The sequence below is a fragment of the Odocoileus virginianus genome, chromosome 18 (genome assembly GCF_023699985.2).
Source record: "Odocoileus virginianus isolate 20LAN1187 ecotype Illinois chromosome 18, Ovbor_1.2, whole genome shotgun sequence".
Lineage (NCBI taxonomy): Eukaryota > Metazoa > Chordata > Mammalia > Artiodactyla > Cervidae > Odocoileus > Odocoileus virginianus.
This window is the reverse complement of record NC_069691.1, coordinates 30,700,952-30,726,122: the sequence shown is the minus strand read 5'-3', so window position 1 is coordinate 30,726,122 and position 25,171 is coordinate 30,700,952. Positions and strand designations below refer to the sequence as shown.

At 37.5% G+C, this 25,171-nt stretch overlaps 1 protein-coding gene across 10 annotated transcripts in view; it reads left to right on the top strand.

The window, feature by feature from the left end:
• NFIB (nuclear factor I B) overlaps positions 1-25,171 on the top strand; it is a 244,191-nt gene that overhangs the window by 112,374 nt on the left and 106,646 nt on the right. For all 10 annotated transcript variants that reach the window (XM_070480519.1, XM_020875051.2, XM_020875064.2 and 7 more), the window contains exon 3: positions 24,008-24,061. In XM_070480519.1, coding sequence (XP_070336620.1) covers positions 24,008-24,061 — 54 coding nt within the window. The remainder of the gene's footprint in view (positions 1-24,007; positions 24,062-25,171) is intronic.

Genomic DNA, 25,171 nt, shown 5'->3' with positions numbered 1-25,171 from the left:
CCCCTTCAGATTTGTTACTTTAACGATGTAAGAGAAGCATCGCTCCTTAACGAAAGAGAAGGAAGCAAATATATTTTTTGGTTTTCATTTTGCATATACACATGGTTTGCCACAGGCTCTAAATCCAGTCAGAATCATGCACTGCAAATGGGAAAATTGGTCTTTGCTCAAGTTTTTCTGTAGTGTATTTCCCTGTAGTGGGGAGTTCTGACTTTACTTTTTTCCCCAGAAAATTACATGAAGTTTCTCTCATGAGCAGCAAACGTTGTGGGCATAGGCGTCACTGACATGTGAGTGGGATTCAGAAAAGACCCCTGTCACCACTTTATGACTTGGAACGTTGCAATATTGCTTTGTAGTTTTTCAAGCAACCTAGAGAAAAAGTTGTGATAGCAGGCCGTCTTTCTGTGGGAAATGTGCGCCTTGGCTTCCTGCGAGGCCGTCGTGGGTCTGCCCGGCCGCCGGCTGCCCTCTGCCCTTGGCGAGGCGGGCCAGGCCGGCGACATTTCAGGAGGCCGCTTGGCAGCCATTTTAGATCCTGCCCGCGCGCAGGGCTCCTGGCTGCCAAGAGCTGCAGCCTCTCCGTGCCAAGACACTCTTGGCAGTGGAGATAAACTTTGTAGAGATACACAGTCCAGAAATATCTTATAATTACAAAGCACAGGGGGCAGAATGTTTTTACAATACAGCTGTGCTAATGTAAACATTTAATTTGGCAGCCTTCTCCACCCACTTTTCAATTAACCGGGTTTATGCAGATACTTTAGGTCTGTAATAAACTTTATTGCTACTTCTCTTGGAGTACAGTTTATGAAACACAGATTGGAGGGGCTTTTTTGGGGGGTTTTCCATCCATTTAGGAAAGCACATGGTGAAGGTTGTGTTGCCATGAAGGGAAGGTGTAAGCTTTCTGTCTCAAAAACTGCTACAGGCCTGGCTTCACTGAAACAATGTCTTCAAGGAGAAAAATGTGGGGGCTGTCTCCTTTGGCTTCTAAAGCCTGTGAGAGGATATTAATAGAAAGAGGTAGAATCACTTATATAGCTACAAGAAAAGACACTTGTGTTGGTGATCATTAAAAAAGATAAATGTCCCCTGCAAGGCATGAGACTGTTTCAAGAGATAAATTCCCAATAACAGTTCTTACAGATATAATTATAATAATTGTGTAATCGCCGTGATAATTATTCTTATAGAGTGAAAGAAATAATTTTCTATCTAAAGTAGCATTCAACTGTTCAGCTCACAAAGCTAGTCAATAGATCCTTTTCAACTAACCTGAAAAAATGGTAGAGGTCATGGAGTTTTAAAGCTAAATTTGGTTTTAATTGACATTGTGAAAAAGGAAGGGTTTTTTTTTTTTTTTTATAAGGAATATGACATCACGTTTCAGGATATCTCTTTGCATAGATTTGCTTATGTTTTTCAGATCGACTAGAGAGCACCATATAAATGCCATACATATGAATAGTTGTTTTTTTTTTAAGATAAAAGATTTTCAAGTTGTATTTTCATGTCTTACCACTTAGAAATTTTGCCTGGGTTATGGTTTTTAAAACTTAGCTTTTCCTCTTAATGATGGATTTCCTTAATAGAAAACCATTCTTATAATGTTTTCCCCTCAGGACTCCTTTTGAATCCCTCATTTAATCTGGCTCCATCACCATTCAATCTGTGGGTGTGACCATAAAGTAATTTTCAATCTGAAGTCATATTTGACTGTTTGGCTTCCAAAGCTCAACAGATCCCTTTCAGCTATTCTGAGAGATGGTGGAAGTCAGAATTATAGAGCTGTGGTATCATTATTTTATAGTTTTGTTTCATGCTTCCATAGCTGTTTTGTTATCATATCACCTTTGTGCATTCTGCTTATCACAGTTAAACAAGGCATTTACAATGGCTCTTATTCTGTCAGGTGTTTTATTCATTAAAAACAGAAATCAAACAAAAAAATGTGTCACAGTGAAATATATGTCTGTATTATGTCAATTTTATTTTCAAAGTATAATAATTGGGGATACTGTTTATCAATTTTGAAAAGAACCCTTTTTATCTGTCAGTAGGGGATGAAGTCAGCACAACGTGGATTAAATTATAAGCTGCAAGAAGAGAGGAACAAATGGTGTTTTGGTCTCTATTGTAGATTGAGCTCAAGGGTTGATACATGGGAATCTTGTCACAGTCAAAGAGGTCACAGTTTTCTGCAGCGAAGCAGCGTATGTGCCACCAGCTATAATGCAGTATTCAAGCCATGTATTAGAGAAAATAGCAAGGACTGGTGGGCCTTGGGGGTGGCCTTCTGAGCAGGGAGAAAGTAAGGCTAAGAAAAGAGTTCAAAGGCTTTGAAGAATGAATTAGGAGTTCATAGCTTTGAAGAAGGGATATTTTAGAAAGAGAAACCATGTGGGCAGAATCATAGAGATCTGAAATTGCACAACATATTCTAGGAATTTCCAGAGTGTGCTGGAGTTGACATATTGGGAAATTGGGCATAGATGGGGAAAGGGGTGAAAGAAGGTTGTCTTTTGATTGCAGTGGGTGATGAGACTAGGTTGGGGCCAGGTGATGAAGAGCAGATCATTGATTGTTCAGGGTAATAAGGAATCATTCAAATGTTTTAAAGTTTGAAGTGTTGTGACTCCTGGTTGGCAGTGCAGAGGATGGAGTCTGCTTTCATTGTGAATAATAAATCCTAATGGTCTGAGGAGGCTGAAGCTATTGTCATATGAGACATGAAGGCTCAATGAGGGATTTTAGCAGTGTTTCCAAAGGAGACAATGGGGTGGACTTAAGAGATAGAGTCTAGCCCCAAAATTGAATGTAAGGCTTTAGGGAGATGGGGTTTCCAGATGTCTGAGTTTTCAGCTTGGGCCACTGAGTGGGTATGGATGCCGTTAATTGAGGTATGGAAGAGGGGTTGCTGAGAGTGTGTATGAGTCATGCTCTAGGCAACATCAGTGGGGATTTTACAGGTGAATAGAGAGGTTAGGACTAGAAATAGAGATTTAGAATCCCTCACAAATGGGTAATATTTGTATACATGGAGCTGGTTGAGTTTGTCCAGGGGGAACCAATAAAGACAAGATGGAAGTCCACTTGCTTGGTTGTCTTACAGATCATCAACTTGCAAGGACCCTACAAATGAGGAGACAGCCATAGCGATTGAAAAGACACTCCCAAAAGACAGGCTTAGAACTAGGAAGGATTGGTTCCCTGGAGAAAAAGGGAAGGTGAATTTTTAGAAGTTGCAGATACTTAGTGTCCAAAGTCAATTAGGTAGAGTTTGAGAAGGTCAAGGTAAGTTGTCATTTATAGAAACAGTGATTTTAGAGTTAGGACACATCTATACTTATTGATTCTGAGAGCTTGTTATTGGGTATAAAGATTATTATTTGCTTAATTTAAATGATTGTCAGGCAGTGTTAAGTTTCCCCCTTGCCTTTTACCCCTCAGCATGTGACTTCAGTGAAACAGATTGTCAGACTGTGGTTCTGGGTTGCTTAAAGGATGAATTATCTGCAGACCTTAAGAAATATCTGGTAGAAAACAATGGATTATGTTTATTTGTAATCTCTCCTCTCCTAATTATGATGGAAATACGTTTTTTTTTTTTTTCCCATCTCACTTCACCACTGGCTACTGTAATGAAAGCTACTTTGGAGCTACTTTGAAAGTTTTGTGTGGATTTTGGAGAAGTTATGAACAATTTCACAGAAAATAAAAGGAAAAGTGCCCAACCTCTGAGCATACCCCTTTAATTGCTCTTCCGAAGCCTTCAGACATTCCCTGGGGGTAAAATTATGCATCTAGCTCCAGGTCCCAGAATTTACCCTATTAACTGCAGCAGTGAGCTTTATTTGTACAGTCCCCTCCATACCTGTTCTCTCTGTGTGACTCCCCAGCTGAGCAGTAAAAGACTCAGAAAATGGTGATATTATGCTAGAACATACAGATTATATTAAAAAGTGTGTTTGTGCCAACTAATCTGTAAGTACAAACAATAGCCTGCTGCAAACTGGGTGCAGCTCTGTGGTCTCCTGGGGTATCTTAGCAGGTTTTGTTAAGTCCTTTTTTAAAATACCTGTTGCCTTCACATGTGCTGAGGTCCATCCTCAACACGCAATGTCAACTTCACAGTTTCCTCTGAATGAAAATAAATGAGCAAGTAGGATGCTTGTTAGTTAAAACTGAAAGCACAAATATATATGGCCCTTTCAAAAAGCCAAATGTCCTAGACTCCAGTACATTTTTACTTGGTTTTATCTCTCCAGCCCGTCAACCATCCTAAGATACTGCTTCACCACTTTTTCGAGGAAGCACAAGCAGGAGCAAATTAAGTTTCCGAAAGTAAAGTTGGATCCTGTTTAAGTAGATTAGGGTCTGGCATACCATTTAATTTTATCAGGCATTTAAAGTGAAGGATGTACACTGTAGCCGGCTGTGACTTGCCAATTAGCTGGGCTTTCCCCACTGTTTCTGGTTTGGCAGGGACGAGGTGGTTCACCCTGCTGCACTGCTGCCTGCCAAGGACACATGGCCAGTTCCCGGCTTCCTGTCTTCCTCTTTGTGTCCTGGCCTTGCCTTCCAGGGAGCTGCCAAGACACCATTGCCAAAAATCTTCCTTCGGAAAGGTCAAGCAACCTCAAGTCACCTATGCCAATATTTGTGTTTTCTTTTAAATCCTTCTGTTTCGGTGCTCAATTTGGAGAAGAGTGTACAACTGAACATGCAGAGCGTGGAACCTGGGGTCACTGTGGATCACTTGGATAAAGCAACAGAACCCAAAGAATCCCTTGGCCAGTCAGGGTATGATGTTTCTGGTAGAATTCTATTTAAAGCTCTGTGAAGTGTGATAGAGTTCAGAATGGTTCAGTGTGGATTTGGATGTAGTTTGCTTTTTAGGATTCACTATACACATGTGATTTTTGGCTGTAGCTGTCTTCTGGTGCATCTCGTGGCAGGGAGAGAGAGTGAAATGGAAATTGGTCTTGGCTTGCGGATTGCAATTTTGTTTGTGTTTTCAGGACTCTGTATAGTCACATGCTACTTTTGCTTTCCAGTTTGCAAGGAAACATCCTGGTAAGCAGTCTGAGAACAGTGCACGAGAGAGTTTTCCTGGGGTGCCGGTTGAAGGTGCCACTTTCTTGGCCCCAGCACTGCTGGCATTCACAGCCATTGGGAGTGAGGTCTGGGAATCTGAATTTTTAACAGGCATCACTAATGATTCTGATGCTCACTAACTTGTGGACTGAAGGTGTCACTGATTGTGAAATGAAGATAAGGCAGGTAACATTCATTGTCACCAAACAGCAAATTGTCCCACGTGTTTCCTTCAGTTGATCTTTTGGAAGACCTAGTAGATCTCAATCTGAATCTGCAGATTGTATGCAAACCAACAACAACAAATGCTTTTCAGAAGATTGAAATTTTAAAAAATACTAATAAGGAATTTTATCTAAATAAAATTTGTTTGAACCCTCGATTTTAAGGTTTTTAAAGTTTTTTCTCCTGACACACGGGGCCACCACAGGTTGTATATAGAACAATCCTAGCTAGCTTACCACCTGTAGCCCACATGTGATGTTCTACAGAGTTATAGTGTGATGAGCCTAGAAACACCTGTCACTGAAAGAAAGTTCATGTTGCTAACATTTCAAAATTCCAAGTGGTTTTCTATAATTTGAAAAGATTCTGTAGGGGAATATGGAGCTCTTACAGTGCCTCAGACTGAGGTACCTGCTGATTCTCATGGCTGTTGTCATTTAATCAAGGGAACACTACGTGTTCTGCCTGTAAATTCAAGGGAAGTTCAACGTAACCCCAGTATTCTCTTTTGGCTTTTCATGTGAAATCGTCCATAGCATTTCCTTACTAAGTAAGCTCTGTTTAATTTTCCTGTATCTTCTGATACGCTATCTCTTTTGGTAAGGATAGCCTTGAACCTCTTTTTTTTGGTCATGTTTTTGTAGCATTCCTTAGAGTTAGGCCCAGGTTACCTTTGTAGTTTTGCCTTTTTTTCCCCCCCAAACTATTTCCAAAATTTGCTGAAAAGCTGCAGCCTCAGGGACACCTCTGCTTTTCTGACACGACTGACAATCACTCCACTAATGTGGAACACATGTTCTGTGAGAGTTTACCAATAGCCTTGGGTTCCAAATTTGCAACTTCAGCATCTTCCATTGAAAAGAAACAGCATGTTTTTTCTTAAACTTCCCCTTTGCTTCCCCTTAAACCATAGTCTTTTATAACAGTAATAAGGAAATGTGGTTATGGGTATAATTGCCAAGAGGCTATTGCACCCCAGAGGACTGGCAGAATTTTCTTTTCTATATCTGAAGGCTGGGCTCCATCAAGAAGCTCCATTTGCAAATAACTCAATTAGAATAATCACAACAATGTCTTTATTTTTGTGGCAGCTTTCCCCATAGAGATGAAAGTATTTTGGAGACATCCTATCAAATGCATTGTTGTAATACCCAGTGGACTAGGATAAAAAAGTTTTATTATAGCTTGTTTGAAATAGGCGATTGAGGCAAAGAGAGGGTAAGTAACATCCTAGAGGTCACAAAAAAAGTCAGTAGGGCAACTGCAAAGAAGAATTCAGGTTTCCTGTTGCTCTACAAGTTATCTGGCTACATTCTTTCCTGGCCATTGGAAAGATTGAGGATAAAGAAAACCTCTTTTCAGATTGCATAACAATGTAGGTGAAAGTGTTTTGAAAATTGTAAGGCATTGTTGCTATCTTTATCACTTAGTACAAATGGAAGGTAAGAAAGAGCCTCACTGTCAATAGCTAGTTGTTCCAACCCATGTGACATGGGTTTTTACAAATTCTTGATTGACTGGGCCCAAATTATCAGTCATCTTCATCATCAGTGAAAGACTAATGAAAACTTACATTTATAATTCTGAATTAAATAATGCACTTAAACATTTCATAGCTCTTTACAAATTCTTAAACTGCCTAAGTTCCATGGGATTGCTAGCAAACTTTGAATCAGTTAAGAAGCCAAGGATCAAAATTTCTATGGTTAGATAAACTACCTAACGAAGAACTGATCTAAGTGTTCTGACTTTTCTTAGAGTTTTTACTCATAGATTCTATAGTTCTGAGGGTGGGTCTAAGGAATTTCAGCCCTATTTTTTAATGGGAATAGGAGATTTGGGAGTAAAATTGCTACTCATCTTCGAATCTAATTTCAAATTGCTACTTATCTTCCAATCTGATTTCAAAGAGCCTTGGAGGACACACCCTCTGGGAAAGAGAAACAATTAATGTGATGTTCTTAATTATTATTGTTTGCCTAGTGATTAAAGTGGCCTATTTTGGTTTAGCTCTGTAAGTGACCTCTGTACTGATATTGGGGAGAATCAGGACTGGTAGGATTTCCTCCTGTGAACAGGAATCTCTTTTCCCAACCAGGAGCTGAAAACTCAGAAATATCCCCCACTTATCAGAGCTTGCCTTCTAATGGGAAAAATGAGAAATTAGGCATAATACAAATATGTGATGTTTTGAAGCTCTCTCTTTGATTTTCAAAGTTCTAGAGTAAGTTCCTAGTTCTTCCCTCTAACCCACATAGATGAAGTCATCTTTCCCTTATCATAGATCCTCCTTGTGCATCTCATGGGAAGAGTAATGGCCTTGGGACTATCTCACCATCACTGCACCTCTTGTTGTGTCTTAATGCTTGATGAATGTTAAGCTGAAAATGAATTCATGTGAACAGGGGAATAGAAAATAAAGTTCAACCAGTGAGGCAGCAGCCCAATGAAAGTCTTCTCATTTTAATAGTTTATATTGTCAAGCAAAGTCCAGAAATTATCGTTTTCTTAGAGATTATTTCTCTGTTTCACATCCTTGCAAAATTAGCTAGACTTTTTTTAAATCCCATTTTTACTTTACTAAAGTATTCCTTAAATATACAGTTTGGTAAGAAATTGGATATTTTGTCAACAAGATGTAAAATGACAGGCATCATTTTCTTTTAAGCCCTCTTTCTTTCTTTCATTTCTTTACCGGTGTCACGGGAGGGAGAGGGGCTGTGCTCCTCTCAGGCAGACAACAGAGCTTTGCTGTCTGTCTTGGTAAGCTGGTTTCAACCTTGCTGTCTGTCTTTGTTAGTTGGTTTTAGTTCTGCTTAGGTTAGTTGTAGCAAAAGTCCTCCTCTTCTGGGAGTTGAATGGTCCAATAAAGTAAATCAGTGGTTTCAGTTCAAGTCTTGGGTAGAGAGACACCACAGTTAGCACTCTGTCAGCAGCATTCCCAACTGATGTGCCAAGACTGAAGATTTCCATCCGGGTCGGGCATTATAAAGGAACTTAGAGGATGTCACACTAAGAGATTTACTCTTTCCATGAGAGAGAGAGAAAGAACACACACATGCTGGATTGAGGTGACACAGTCCCCTTCCAGCATTAAAAAGTTGTTTCCTTATAAACTATTTTAGCATTATTTTGTTCCATTATTATCTGCTATGACATTTGTAACTGGATGGAGATTTTCTGTTTATTGGCTTCCAATCAGATCTTCAGATACGTTGTTTGAAGGTGGAGATTAGTTCTTCTTGCTCTATCAGCCCGTTGGTAGGAGGGCACCTCTTTACACCTATTTCTGGGCCAATTATTAATACATCAATCATAATTTCAGTTATCTGCTTGGCATAAAGTAGTCAGTTCAATTTCATTTGTTTTTTCTTGGCTCTGAGTTATAGATTCCTATGTGATGATTCTTAAGTCACAGAATCCACATATAGAGTACATTGGAAAAATTGGGGATAATTTTTTCTTTTTTTGGATTGCAACTTACAATGAAAGTTTAACTACAGAATATCTATGTAGTTAAAAAAAAAAGAAAAATTTATTTACAGGGCAACAATGGAGAAACAGACATAGAGAAAAGACTTATGGACATGAGGAGAGGGGAGGAGAGGGTGAGATGTATGGAAACAGTAACGTAGAAACTTGCATTACCTTATTTAAAATAGATAGCCAACGGGAATTTGCTGTATGGCTCAGGAAACTCAAACAGGGGCTCTGTTCAACCTAGAGGGGTGAGATTGGGAGGGAGATGGGAGGGAGGTTCGAAAAGGAGGGGATATATGTATACCTATGGCTGATTCATGTTGAGGTTTGACAGAGAACAGCAAAATTCTGTAAAGCAATTATCCTTCAATAAAAAATAAATAAATAAATAAAAGCTGTTTAACATTTAGATTCATTTATATTTGGCATTAGGCTTCCTGCCCCTCATCCATGTTTCTAGAGAATTTCAAGGACTGTTTCTAGCTCGTGGTCTCAACATTATTCTTGTAGTTTTCAACTTCTATGCAGTATGTCTACTGTCATGTTATGGAGGTTTTCTTTTGGCTTATTCCTTGTACTAGAATTTTCTCATTTGAAATAAAGGGAAGGAATAGGAAAATGAAAAAGTGGAATTTACTATTCAGCTTGCTTCATGCTCATTTTATGCCTATTTAGACTATAACTCATTTTCTTTTTTTCAATAAAATTTATTGAATTAAATTTACAGATTTTGCCTCAAATGACAAAGATGGACTAAATAGATTTCAGGCTCAGGTTTAGAAAGATGTAATAAACAATGATTTTCAGTTGATGAGCTCTCCGTATGTCATTTGGTGGTAACTATCACAAACCAGGACAATAATGTTTAAGGAACATGAAAATAAATGAGCAGTTACTGTATATCACAGGTAACTCTGCCCAGTGCTATGTGGCGACCTAAATGGAAAGGAAATCCAAAAAGCCGGGGTATATCGATTCGTATAGCTGACTCACTTTGCTGTACGGTAGGAACTAACGTAACATTGTAAAGCAACGATGTTCCAATTAATTAAACAAAAGAATTAATTAAAACAAGAGAACCATGAAGGTAAAACTTTGGTGGGGAGCAGTGGGAGAGTTCAGAATGATTGAGAGGAAGCAGAAGGACATGGTATTACAGGGCAGTGCTGGCAGCTGAGTACCAGTGTCATCCTGTTAATAGTTTCATCAGAAGAAGTCGGCAACATGTGGATTAATGCTTTATATTTCCTATAATCATGTCCCTCTAGTGGGGTGTTATATAACACACTGTAACATATCAAGCATATCCATCCTGTTTGCCTTCATGGTTGCAAAGTTTTGATATTGTGAGTTTGATATTTTGATATTATGAGAAGTATGCATATACTTCCCTGTGCATACAAACATAACCATTTTTGTTTTCTCCTATTTGTGGAGTGTTCCAGTAAAGCCTCATAGATTATGCAGTCCTGATTGAACAAAATACCTGTGCATGTCCTTATTTTATGACTGATGTGAAAATGCTGGATGTCAAGTGAGGGAGAAAGAGTAATGTTGAAATTATTTCTCTTTTTAAGTATGAGAGTGAAAGTGTTAGTTGCTCAGTCATGTCCAACTCTTTGCGACCCCATGAACTGTAGCCCACCAGGCTCCTCCGTCCCTGGGATTCTCCAGGCAAGAATACTGGAGTGGGTTGCCATTTCCTTCTTCAGGGGGTCTTCCCAACCCAGGGATCAAACTTTGGTTTCCTCCATTGCAGGTGGATTCTTTACTGTCTGAGCCACCATTCGAATATATATTTCTTATATTGATATATGTTAGTCTGTAGTTAAGACAACTTTTTCATTATCTCCACATGATACTCTTTGCTATTCAGATAATTGATAAGCAAGTCAGAGTTGTTTGTGTCATGAGACAAATAAATGTACAATGTTCTATAAAAATAATCAGGCTCATAAATTGATCTAGTCAAGGAGCAGACAGTCATGTTTGTAGGAAAGTCACATACACAAGGAAAAACCCAGGTATCATGTTATTTGTTAAAAGTTGGATAGAAAGACGAACTCTGAGATGGTAAGAGAAAGACTAACTCCGAGATGGTATACCTGGATGGGACCTGGATAGGTGAGTGGGAATATCAGATCTCCTGGAAGAGATGGATTTAGAGCTTGGCATTGAAAGTCTAATTAGTTAAATTAATCTTGTTTAATGTTGATTATGTGTTAATGTCATGCATTATAAAAAACTTTGGAGTATAGCATTTCATACTTGGTACTGAATGGTGACAGTACTTTGTCACTTTTTAAAATGAGAATCATAACAAATACCTGAAATGTATTAATATTCTAAATGTTATTATATTTAATCCAAGACTGATGACTCCATTACCTGACATCTATTTTAAAGTAATGAATATGTCAAAAAACGCATGTATCTTTCAGGATCCAGAATAATACGGCTCCTACCAGAGTCCACTAGAAAGAATAAGATAGGGGAGACCAGTTATAATGATGTTAGAATAGGTGAAAAGCCAGATGGCAGAGGCAACCCAGACATTAGCATCTGTACGAACCCACTACTGCAGCTAAGGCTGGAGGGATAAAGGGAAGGTGTGTTATTGCCAGTCTTTGAGACCACAGAGAGAGTTACCCACACTGTGAAAGCTAGAAAACAAATGAGACAGCCATTGCTTGGAGTTACTTGTTAAAACAGAGAGAAGGAAAGAGATACTTCCCCTTCTCCTTTCTTTCCACTTTCTGCATTTCCCAGCTCCCACCAGTGCCTCTAACTTGAAGCCAGTTGTCAAAGAGCTGGGAAATGTAATTTGCAGGAACAGAGTGAGGGATGTCTCCAAGGACACATTACCATTACATAGCAATTCTGATTTTGGAGGTGGGGTCGGGGGATGGAATTGAGGTGAGTTCAAAGCATTGATCTTGTGAGAGGGGTTAAGTTTGCAGGATATTATCCAAAGCCTTATCATACTAGGTCTTCTTACTGGTATTGAGTTAACTAAATTTTTTCCTACTGGAAAATTTAGCTTGTATCTTTTCATCATAGTGTTATTGTTAGATGCTTTTGAAAATTCTCTATGAATAATCTTGTTGGTTAATTTTCAAATGTTAACATACTGTAAATGTCAGGAAGTATTTGATCTTTTCTAATTAGAGCCAGTCTTTAAAACCCAAAACAACAGGTGACAGGCTCAATTGTTCCGATGCCAGTTAGTAGCTCTCACAAAAAATTATAGGCACCTTCTCCCTCTCCATCTTTTGGAGATATTAAGAATGGACTAGGAAAAGTTCAATTCCTCCTGGAAGCAAGCAGTGTCTACAACTTGAAGATAATGATGTGGTTTCTTGGTTCTTTTGTGATTTTTGCTTCTTGGAGGTTTGGGTATGTAGCAGAGTTTGTAATTTGTTTTTTGATTGGATGGCAATGTCAGTTTTGAAATGGCAGCATAATAATCAATTTGGAAAATTGAACATTAGCCATGTGTTATGTGCAGTGAAAGTAATCTTTGTGAGCATGGGAGATGAGGCTGCAGTGAAAAACTTGATGTTGGTCTGTGTTAAAATTTTGTCACATCTGGAAGGCATTTGATGTATGAAATTACATAGGTTTGATACCATATAGGCCTAAGACATATGGATGGGACATTATGCAGAAACTTGTTCTTTTCCATATTCTTTAGCTTAGAGATTTTTGAATCATAAGGAGTCCATTTGAATCTCCATTAAAGATAAACTGAGTAAAATGACAAAATGGAAGGAATTCTGAGCACATGGTCGACAGCTCTGTGTCCTTATACTCCTGATTCCCTTCTTTAAATTGATTACGCACGTGGACATGCTCATCATTTTTTCTCATTTTCTAAATAACCATAGTAATGAATAGTGGATTCCATGGTAGGCTGCTGTAATAGGCTTTTTATTATTCTTGGTTAAATTTACCTGCATTTTTAGCTTTCCTCTTAAAAAGATCATTTGAAGTAATATTGCCCCATAAAATTATAACAAATCATATTTCTGTTGGGTTATAAACTTTTCAGAGTTCTTTCAAACATATTATTCCCCTTATTAGAATAGTTCTGACCTTGTCTTGAAAAAAAGAAGGAAAATCATATTCATTGGGCATTTTTTGGCTTTTATTTTATCAAAAAATTTAGTTACTTTCCTCTCATGCACATTTTCATTGCAGGAGGGAGAACTCCTCATTTGTTTCCTCATTTTATCCTTTAAGAAAAATGTTAGTTCACGTGATGGTATTTTTCAAGTAGTTTTATTCCTGGTAAATTAACTTTTGTCTGAAAAGAAGGGGACATAAGTTCTTTGAACCACTCATCAAGGAACTGTTAGGACATTTAATACCATTATCTGCCACATCAGCAAACTTCCTGTTTCATCAAGTGACTTCTCTGATTTTTCTTCCTCCAATATTATGATAAAGTTATTTTACAAACAGAAGTAGTATGAATGTCTGATGTACAAATCTACTGTTCCTTGGTAGAAAGTATATCACTTTTGTCTTATTCTATTACTCTGCTAATTATTATGCACTTTTGATTAAACATATAAATTTATTTTTATATAAATACATCATCATAGACAAGAGCCATGATTTAATAATAAAGCAAGGAAAGCTTATTGATGACGTACAACTAGTAGGGTATGTTAAAAAAACCCCACTAATTTCTTTTCTCTAAACTCGTGTAATTATTTAAATATAAGCATTTTAACTATTGGGCAAATTATACTTTACCTTCAACAATGGAGAAATCTGTTGCAGTGAATCATTTCTTTTTAAGAACATATGCCAGTGATAAAATGAGCACGGGAAAAAATAATATGACTCTTTGGTCATTGACTGTATCATTTGCTTGTATTTGTGGAGAGTTTGCAGACACTAAAAAATACACTATATGTAGATAATAACCAAACAAGTAAAAATTATGATTGATGACTGCCAATTATAATTTGAGAAAGATGAAAATATTTTAAGAGCTATCAGCCATCAAGGTCCAGTTCACTGTAAAGAGTGGTCTTTTTTCATCACATATTGATTGGACTTCTACTGTATGCCAGGCAGTGAATAAGGCTAATACGGATCTTGACCCCATAAATTTGACACTCCAGCAGGAGACCTGAACACTAGTAACACAGAACTTTACCTGTGTTGTTGGTGTTTTCAAGGGGAAGTATAGAGTGAAAACAGAAGACAAATAGCTAGGTGCTTTTTTGGGGGGGAGGTTGGGGGTGAGTGTGGGAAATTAAACCTTAAAGTATATTTTTTTAAAAAGTATTTCTGCATAAATATTTATGCATATTTTCACTGTTGTATAAAGTTAGTTTTTTCCCTCTTATTCCTGTTGAAAATGACTAAGGCTAAAGCTCTTACCTTTTTAAAATTCAGTTTTAAGTGACTGGGCAAGATGCAAAGTGATTCAGGCCTGAAGTGGTTTGCTTAGGGTCAAAGCACAGGTATTGATGGTTACTGAGTGGAACCCAGGAGTTCTGACTCTCCAAACAGTTGTGAGAAAACATGTCCTCTTCCCTGAGAAGAAAGATTGCCAGCAAAATATTAGAAAGTCTTATGTCTGGTTTTAATCTAGATAAACAACACTGTTTTAAATCTAGATAAACAATACTGTTTTAAGTTTGGGAGAAATACAAGAAATGATATAGGGCTTTCCAGGTGGCTCAGTATTAAAGAATCCTCCTGCCAATGCAGGAGACGCAGGAGAGGGGGGTTCGATCCCTGGGTTGGGAAGATCCCCCGGAGGAAGAAATGGCAACCCAATACAGTATTCTTGCTTGGGAAATCCTACAGACGGAGGAGCCTGGCGAGCTACAGTCCATGGGGTCGCAGAGTTGGACACGACTTAGCAACTAAACAACAAGAAATGTTATAGCACAGATGGGCCACGTGTACCCAGAGCGTGCTATGTGTGGGACTTAGAATGATGCATAAAGACCCCAGGAGAAAATAAAGCACATAATGAATTACTGTGCCAGGCAGGGTAACCAGTGCTCTTCAGGACATTGATGGTGAAGGGCATTTGTTTTGTGCCCGGGTTTCCTTTTAAGAGAACATTTCAGACCAATAGGATCACAAATGTTGCATTTGGTTTATGTTGAAGTTTTGCATTGATTTTTCAATTTGCCTCCACAATTATGCTCTTGAGTCTGATGACATTCTGGTTTTCATTTTCAGATTCATATTTCACCAGCATTCTCTTTGCACTACATACCTTGCTATAAAATGCAGGTTTCGTGGTTTCCAAGGGGGAAAAAAAGTATATTACATAGTATAGCTGAAATCCACAATGTTTCCCAGATGGGAAAGACAGAACATTCATCTCATCTTTTCCTCCTGGATCTGGTGGGGTTTTGGAAAGGGCTTCATTGTTTTCATGTGGCAGAGTGCATTGGCAAATTGTTTTCTAAAGTACGCAGTGGCGTGTTCTTCTAATATTATAAGATATGGGCAGCATTTATGAAAGATTATAAATCTTACAACTCTCCTCAGAAACTTAAAATACAGCTGGAAATGTTTTGCTTCCAACAAACATGCAATCTTCATAAAATTGGAAAAGAAATGTTTTGAATAAATAATGTTTTGGTTTATTTCTCTCTAGTGTGAGATCTATTTTTTTTTTAGTCAAAACCATGCCATAAAACTCCTCCTTCTTCTACACTAACACCCTTGCCTCTGTATTTATATTTTGCTGGTGCATCTTTTTTTTTTTTTTTTTCAGTTTTAAAGTATGCCAGATTGCTTTTCCTTGTTTTTAAAGATAGAAAACTGGATTTCTCCCAGGGACTCTTTCCCTAACTAGGATGGTTTAAAACCGAAACAAGGATTGAGTCAGTTAATTAATTTAAATGAGATTACAAATCAAAAACATATTACACAATCTTGATTTAATTACTGCATTTTATTTACTTAATTGAAAACACACCGTAGAAAGTTAGCAATCTTGACAATGACCAGTATAGTATCTTTACATTCTATAAACTAAAGTCTTCGCAATCAAGAGGTTTAGATGATCCTGGTTGTGACCTTTGGTTCACTCAATCCCTGAATCAGTAGAGAGTCACTGAACTTAATCTTAGGCCAGAAAGGTCAGATACAATTACCCCTGCTTTCATTTGTGAGAGTTTGGTGCTAGGTAATGAAGCAGTGCAAGCCTCTGGTCTGACGTGTTGGCAGGTTTCCTACTTCTTGAGCAGGGGTCTTCCCATCTGCATTGGCGAATAGTCTCCTAGCATGAATAGATATCCTCTCAAATGGGTAGGTGATTTTCCTCCCCCCTTGAATTTCAGTGCCCTATATTTTCTGACTAATCACTTGTGAACAAATTTTGGTCTTGAGCTCAAACAGATCCTTATTTTAATCCTTGAGATATGATGCTTTGAACCTAATCCTCCTGTTAAGCAGAAAGAGAAAGTAGCTCTTTAAAAGAAAGTTTAATAATAGAACTAGTGGAATGTGTAGGATAAGAAATAGAGGGGATTGTACCTATCTACTCTCTTGTATATTTTTCTTTGGTTAAGTAAGTTACTTTATCTGTAAGGAGCCTCAGCATAGCAATTTTTTTTAATAACAATGTTTTTAAAATCTCTGTGTCTTGCTATGTTGAAGATATATATATATATATATTTTATTTTTTTGCTATGTCAAAGATATATTTAAAAATCCATGTTAACCAATACAAAATGAGATCTGAAGGTATGGGTCTTCAGATGGATAATAATATAGATTAAAAGGCATGATTGAAAATATGTAAAAAGCTTTGTGTTCCAAGTATTATTTTGAATCTGCCAAAAGTATTGGGAGAGATTTAATTTCTCTGCCTGCTCAGTACTGGGTTTAGGGGAATGGATACAGACTCAGCAAAAATATGTCGATGGCTCCATTAATAAAGTGACAGAGTTAACGACCACTTCCCGTGGATGGCTGGTTACCCGAGTTTTGCAGGGAACTCGATGCCGTATCGTGTAATGTCCTACTGAGAATGGACAGACTGAAGCCCAGAGGGAGAGAATGAGCGTTTTGCCGCATGTTTCCATGCTTATGAGCGATAAGGAAGCACTTAGTTTTCCCAGGTTCTTTATGTTATTCTAATAGCCATTTAAGAGCAGAAATTCTAAAGAAATACTGCAAAACTCTAGTTTTGTGTCCTCCCAATTGATGAAACAGTCCCCCATTAAAACTGAAGCTATATAGATTTTTTTTTACTGTGCTGGTGAAAAAAATACAGCAAATTATGTACTTAGAATTGTGATTACACAAGCTAACAACAAATGCCAGGGAAATCACTGCTCCCAAGAACGAGGCAGGACAGTTTATATAGGGGTAGGGAGGTTTGTCAGAGAAGAATAGTTTTCTCCTCTTTCCTTGCAAAAGGTGGATGGTTTTTGTCTTACTTTGTGTTTTCTTGTTATAAAGTACATGGCTTTGTATCCCTTCCTTCAGGATTTTGTTTCTTACATTGGTTTTCTCTTTCTTAAGTTCTTCCTGGCATACTCTATATGTAATTTATAAAAATATTCTATTTTAGTATGTTGGTAGTTAATAGTTTTGGAGAAAAAGAAGGGGACTGTTCTAAGCCTTTAGAAAACTCTCGTGGTATTCTTTAGTTGACAATGGGCTGTTTCTTTACCTGCTTAAAGCAGAGGAATATGACAAAGGGGCCCTTTATCACATGATGACTAATTTTAGTTCTAGCAAGAGGCTATCTGAGGTTAACAGGTTACAGTGTGGATTTCATTTACTCTTCTGATATCCCTTGATATAAAAGCTATATTGTTAGACAGTCACAGAATTTTAGAGCCAGAAGGGACCTGACAGGTTACCTTGTGCAATCGCTTCTTTGTACCAGAATGATTATATGTAAAATTAATGCCTCTCAAATGTGGTTCTCTGGTGATCCTCAAGTCATGGTGTCAGAAAATAAAATGAATTCCTAAAACAAGTGTCACCTTGGGGTAGAAAGACAGCCTGTATAGATAGGTCACAAGAGCTTCTTGGCTTCCTTCTTGCTTCCTGGAACCCCCCACAAATGTTTCCTCCTTTTTGTAGGAGAAAGCCAAACATGAATTTCTGCCTCAGAATACTTCCTCTTATCTGCCCCCTCCCATTTCCAAATATTTCTTCAGAAATTAAAGGGAGAACTGAGACTTCCATTAGGCTGGAAGACCCACCCTGGGAACTGTGTCTCTCTCCCCTTTTCTTATTACGAAAGGTTCGTCTGCTTCATTCTTCTTCTTTTTTTTTATTGTGAATAATTTCTAAAGACTTTATTTATTCTAAATTGAAGTATAATTGATTTACAACTTTTCAGGTATACAGCAAAGTGATTCAATTATACATATACATATTCTTTCTCAGATTCTTTTCCATTGTAGATTGTTATAATATATTGACTATAGTTCTCTGTGCTATATAGTATTGGTCCTTGTTGGTTATGTATTTTATATATAGTAGTGTGTATTTGTTAATTCCAGCTCCTAATTTATCTCTCCCCTACTCTTTCTCCCTTTGGTAATCATACGTTTTGTTTTCTGTGTCTGTGAGTCTCTTTCTGTTTTGTAAATAATTTCCTTTACAGCATTTATTTTTAGATGTTTCTGCATTGAGGAAACAGGCCTAGTCTTTCTTCTTTTATTCTAGTCTTTCTTCTTTGTGCATCTCTGTAGTTTATAGACAAATCATTTTCTCTTAATTTGACAAGCACGTCTGTAAGACACTATAGCAAAGATTAGGTCCATGAAGCTAAGCAGGGCAGTAGCCCTGCCTTCATATAGTTCAGAATCTGAAAGGAATGTCCTTAACATGGAGGAATTTAGGGGAAAATAAAGACAGATCCTATGTGCAAAGACTCAGGGGCATCAAATCGGGGTGTGACACATATGGAACTGAAAGGCTAATGTGTGACCCAGGTGTTGGTAGAGGTCAGATCAAAGTGCCTTGAATGGCATCCTAAAGTTTTTGAATTTTTTTCTCTTATGTATTGCGAATACATGTAAGAATTTTAGCAGGGAAGAAGCTTAAGCAGTTTTAGGTTTTAAAGAGATTACCTTGGTAGTAAAGAGAAATATGTTTTAGGAAGATGTGAGATCTGTTCATTTTTCAAGACCCAGTTCCTGTGGTCACCTCCCTCTGATATATTTTATGACATGCCCTTACCTATCCATCATAGGAAGAACCAATTATTTCCTCTTGATAGACATTCACTTATAGCTCCTATCCTGGAAGAGGGCATGGGAACCCACTCTAGCGTTCTTGCCTGGAGAATCCTCATGGACAGAGGAGCCTGGCGGGCTACAAAGAGTCAGACACGACTCTGAGCAACTGAGCACAGAACAGCATACATCTCTTTATCATAGCGTGCATTTAAAAAAAAACTGTGCATTTCTGTCTGAGCAACCTCTGAACTTGTAGAAGGTGTAGAGTATATAGTCTTCTTTTTGAAACAGTATTTTAAGGGTCAATAATGAAAATTAAATGGAAATTTAATACATATTATGGAGAACTCATTATGTTCCAAATATCAGTAACTGGAATACAGAAGGTACTCCATAAACCTTATTGATTCTCATTTGATTGATGCTTATGTGAATGACCTTCAAAAATATCTTTCACAGTTGAGATGATCCAAGCACATCAGATAACTGAGTTCATCCCCTTCCACCTCTGCCCCCCCCTCCCCCCCCCGAAAGTTAGTACTCAGTAACAAACATTTAACAGGTCATTATTTCTTTATCTTGTATATTTAACAGACATTTTATTGAACTTCCACCAGATTATCAGTAGAACACTAGAACTTCCTTTGTTAGGCAATGAGAATCCAAGCTAAATATATTTAAAGCTAGCCTCTTTTTAAAGCATCAGTTAGTGTATGGACATCAGTGATAGTAATAATTACTTACAATTTCAGTTAGAAAAAGTGTGTAGGGATTTTAAGGATTTTTAAATTTCTGAAGGAGGTTGTGAATATATTGGTAAATGATGGGGGAGGAGGGAGATTAGGGGAATGTAAAGTTCCCAGAAATCTTTAATTGTGTGAAATGTCTTCTGGCTTTGCCTGATTATGAGATTGCTTCATAACCACTCAAGAGGCAGGGTGTCTTAATGGGTGGCCCATGTAGAGAACTCATGTTTTAGTGGTTGCCACGTAACTTTGGACAAGTCATTTAGATCACTTAAGTATCCCAGGATTTTCCACAAAATTGAGTCATTAGAGAAACTTGGTTACTTCTTAGGTGAGGCTTAGATAGTGGAAGAGCATGAAAGATTGGCTGCTTTTTAAAAAGGAGTGGATAAAAGGATTGAAGGAAAGTTCATAAGTGTCATGTGTAGATGAGAACCTTTCTAAGTCCTGAAATTTTTAATTTGGGAGAAGAGAAATTGATTGTTTAAAAAGCATTAATTTAGAAATGGCTTCATTAACTATTTTATTCCTAGAAGAAATATATTGTGTTTAATTCACACTTTTAAAGCACAAAGACTGAGTGGTAGGAGTTTTATATGTAATACAAAATATATTTCGGTCCTACATCCTGTCAAGTCAGAAAGAGGCAAAGAAGTGTAAAAGATATAGATTGAGATCAAGGAAGAGAAAACAAAATGTGAAAGGAATGATGGGACTGGTTTGAGTCTGCTGCCTTCAAGAGCCCCTTCCCTCTCTTTTTCTTCACGGCATCAATCTCTCAAGACTCAGTGTGCTGGTCAGTTCACAGTCCCCATTCTGACCACCCTCCTTCTTCAGAGACGTAATTTTCACTCCTGACTTTGGAGCGTGACAGCTCCCTGAGAGCCCCGAACTGGCAGCAGTACCTTCTTCCCTTTTTTGGGAGAGTGGGACCAGGGTATTTACAGAGGGCTTCAAGAAGCACGCACTTGCCCATCATCAGTTAATTCAACACAGACAATTTTAGATGCTGACACCGGGATGGACAGATTTAGTCATATCCCTTTTCTCCCTTTCTTCCTGAAAGCCCATTAAAAATATTAGTCATTTTTTGAATGTGTCCTTTTTCTGTTTAATAATATCTTTTACGTAATTAATTGTGTAAGAGGTGTCTGACCAGTACTTACTGCTTTTATAATAAAATCTTTGCAGTGATTCTGTAAATTAGGTAGTATTATATTTAAAGATGAAGACCCTAAGAGTTAAGTAATAAGATCGCGCTGCTACTGAGGGGAAGAGCTGGGATTCACTATAATACATGAAGTGTGGGTACACACACATTCGCACACACAACTTGAACAAATGGTGGAAGCAGTTAAAGAAAACCTTTGGGTATAGAGTAATTTGACCTGGGTGGCGGATTGGAAGGGTTTTAGATGTGGTCTGAGTAATTCTTTCTCTGAAGTTAACCACAATAACAGTTCATCTTTGGTTTCTCTGCCAACTGCAACTCCCTGGTTACTTCGTTTTCCAGCAGTTGGAATTAAGTGACCACCGATATGAGGTGACATAAGAGTTAAGAATAGATTAGAGTTAGAATGTTGTGTTGGAGAAGTAAGTGTTCTCCGGCTCACTCCTTGAGGAGGCCTCTTCTGTGTTCTGGGGGTCCCACTTATGCTATTTTACTTCATGAGAGGGCACAGACGTTGGAATATGAGGGAAAAATCTGTCATTGTGTGTCAGTAAATGCCAGATTATTTTAGAAAGTGGCATTGTTAAAAGCAAGTATACGATTCAAATTTAGGGTCTACTTCAGCTTTCCCTCAAAGGTTTGGGTTTTTGTTTTTTTTTTTTTAAGAAATTTCATTTTTTTTTTTTTTTCATTTGAAGAAGCTGTTGTCTGCAGTTATTGCAAATGGGGGAAAAGGGTAATTTGCAGCAGAAAGAAATAGAATTTTCCAAATGGACTATTGTGGTAACAGGGTGTGTCGTTGTTCTAACGGAATACTTTCTTAGGAATGGAAGAGACCTTAATTCTTTACTAGTCCAAACTTCAGCAACAAGATGTTGAGAAAGAATTTTGTGTTCTGTTTTGAAACTGGTTTAACTAAACCTGCTGAGGCTCACCTGAAGTATACAGCTCCTATCCCCTGCAGATAGACAGCCTTAATCTGCCTCCCACTGTGTTGTCATGAAGATGGCATTAACCTCCTTGAAGGATGAATATCTACACTTTCATAAATGTGAAGAGTTTACTTTATGAAGTAGACTTCCATAAATGTAAAGTAGCTTTATTAAACATAAAACGTAGGAAGGCCCTGGTCAATGGGTACACCATGTAAGTAGAAACTTCTCAAAATGTTAGAGTCCCTTGAGAAATTAAGCTGGAACATAGTATCAATTCTGAGGGACATTTGTGAGAGGAACTCGAGGCAGAAATAGCTGAGGCTATAGCAAAATCATGTAATTTATATCTTTTTTAAAAAATGTAGCTATCATACTCCATGCCTGGAAAGTAGCCAATATTATGCCATCTTTTATGGGCGGAAAGAAAGAGAAAGATTGATCTCCTTAGTTAGAAGTCACTGAGTCTTCTCTCAAAACCAGAAAAACTAATAGAATTCATGGGAGATGAGACAGACCTTTATTGGAGAGAATCTTATTCTCTTTGACTGTCTGGAGACAACTCTAGCCAGAACTCAGACTGCAGGAGTAGTCTTTAACTGGTTTCTTTTCCATTTGGGAAAATTAGAAATAAATTGGAGGATAATGTGGGAATCATTAAATATATTTACTCAGATTTTATAAAAAGTGTTCTAGGGCAAAAAAAGAGGGAGAAGAAAAAGAAAAAAGGCAAGGATATGGGAAGAATGGGAACAGTTCTGATTTCAATATTAAATCTAGTTAGCAGGCATGAGGCGAAGGGCAGAAATAAATAACCAAGTTTTATACAAAAGGAAGTCGAAAGGGTGTCCTTGCATTTAATAGTAGAAGGAGCAATTGTAGTATGTTAATAACTTCAGTGGAAGAGCAGAGTAGCCCTGCTGAAAAACACCAGCATAAGACTTAAATAAGACTGGATCCCTGTCTTAGGTGTAATGGCCAGGTTTGGGGAGACTTTTGTCTGTGGCCACCTGTCACATTTGTTGAAATTCACTATCAAGTTCAAAATTGCCTTTCCTAGGCAAGCAAAGAAAGCTGCTGAATCTGAGCCATCCAGCGCAGTGCATTCACAGCCGTGAACAGCACATTGAGGAAGACACAAAAGAAGTAGACAGAATCTCTGCCTCTGCTTAGGAGCATGCAATTTAGTTGGGGAGACAAAACTAAATGCTAGAACCAATAAAAGAAGATTACAAAGCAACTTGCAAGTAAGTGTATAATAATATGGCGCAAATGACACAGATGAATGCAGAGGGGACATAGAGGAAAGAGGAGTAAGCCAAACACAACAGTGTCAGATGAGCTAGGAAGGCGTGTTTCCTAACAGTGCTGTAGCTTCTCTGTTCCTTTCTGTATCATCGATGAGGAATAACGTGGGATAGGAAATTCAGATGTTCCGCATCGATCTCTTTCTCCTTATCTGCCGAGTCTGTCTGTCTATCGCAGATGGAAATTAAATTGATCCAACAATTTACTCTCCACAAAGCCATGTTGGTTTCTACCTAGTAATTTATGCTTTTCTTGGTGTTTGCAAATCGATTGCTATTATGGGATGCAGTCAAATCTGGGCCTGGATCCAGTAGGTTGGGGGATTATTGGAGTGGATATGTGTGTATGCACGTGAAATCCTGGAAAAATGGACTCTAGTTTCTGTGTATTTTTACTCTGGATAAAAACACTTCCAGGTTTTTTAAAAAAGCATGTTTAACTGCACTCAAATTGCATTTTTAGGGGAGGTATCTGATTTGTTTCATATTGCTCCTGACAGGCCCAGCCTTCAAATCACCTTCAGTGGCATTGTTGCCAGACCTTTTGTTTTAAAAAAGCCTTTCCCTACCTCATGAGTATTATAGATCTCTACATTGTTTTTTCCTCTCAACAAAGATTTATATATATATATATATATATATATATATATATATATATATACACACACATTTCTACAGATGTTCATGTAGTTTAATAAATAAAATATTGCTGCTGAAAGGCTTAGGAAAGTATACTTTATTTAAACACTCGACTTCATTGTTCTACCTTAAAAAATTTTTTTTAAGTCCTTCTGAGGATTGTGAAATTCTTTCAAAACAAATTAAAAAGAAAACATTTTCTGTGATTTCTTTACAGATTCTGGACAATCAGGAAGTCCAAGCCACAATGATCCTGCCAAGAATCCTCCAGGTAAATATGTGTTCCAGGACGTTTGCAATCTGACATTGTCGGAGAACAAAGGTACCACTGTATAGATAAACACCCCTTAATTGGTCAGCTGCCTATTTTGTTCTGGAGGGCAGGTATGATCGGGACAAGATGTGATTCTATTCAGACCCTTCACAGTGGCAAATACCTCCACATTGGCGTCATCAGTATGTACCTAATCACTAATGGTTTACTTTTTGTTGGTGTTTCTTTGAAAATGAATATGCATGTATTTTATAGTTGTGTATCCTTCAGGTGCTAAAAGGCACTGCTGGTTTGAAAAGCCAAAAAGCCTTCTAGTCTTTCTTTCTTTCTTTTAAAATGCACAAGAAAAAGTAAAACTTTTCATACTCTTATTATAATTTATCAAATCTCATTACTTTAAAAGGTGGGCTCTGGTGGTAGTTGATTATGTCTTCATGAGGGATTTTTGCAAATGAGTTTTTATTCCATAAGGTTCTTAATAGAAGTCCCAGAATCAGGAAATAATGAAAATCAGGCTTTTCCTTTTATGTAATATATGCCCAATACTCTCTTGGTTTTCAGAAGTTGTTTCAGATCTAAAAATGGCTTTTATAAGAAATCATACTGTCTTTATGATTTTGTTTTCCCTAAGTTTGAAGACATAGAATTTTGATGTTGATTTAAGAGTAGTATCTTTTCTCAAGAAGTAAAAACTAATGCAAAGAAGAATTTCTAAAATTTTAATCTCATAAGATTTTTAATTGTACCTCTGACTTTAGTAAAAGAATGCTCTAAGAATAATGTAACCAAAACAAAAGCAAAAAAAAAATTCAAATCAATCACATATACCCTCCACGTCCCCAAAGTATCTCATGTGTCTGTTCATTGAAAATAAACCCCAGATTTATAAAAGGTAATGATAAAAGTTTCCACAGGTCGACCCAGTTTTAGGTCCTTAATTGCTTGATCTCCCTATAATAATACTTTGCTAATGTGAAGTTGAAATACCTGAAAAATCCTCAAAATTACAAAAAAGTATGTCAGAACATTCTTGCTTTAAAATGATATTAGAAAGATATAGCAAGTAAATACGTAAGTAAAGATACAAAGTTAATACATTTTTTCTTC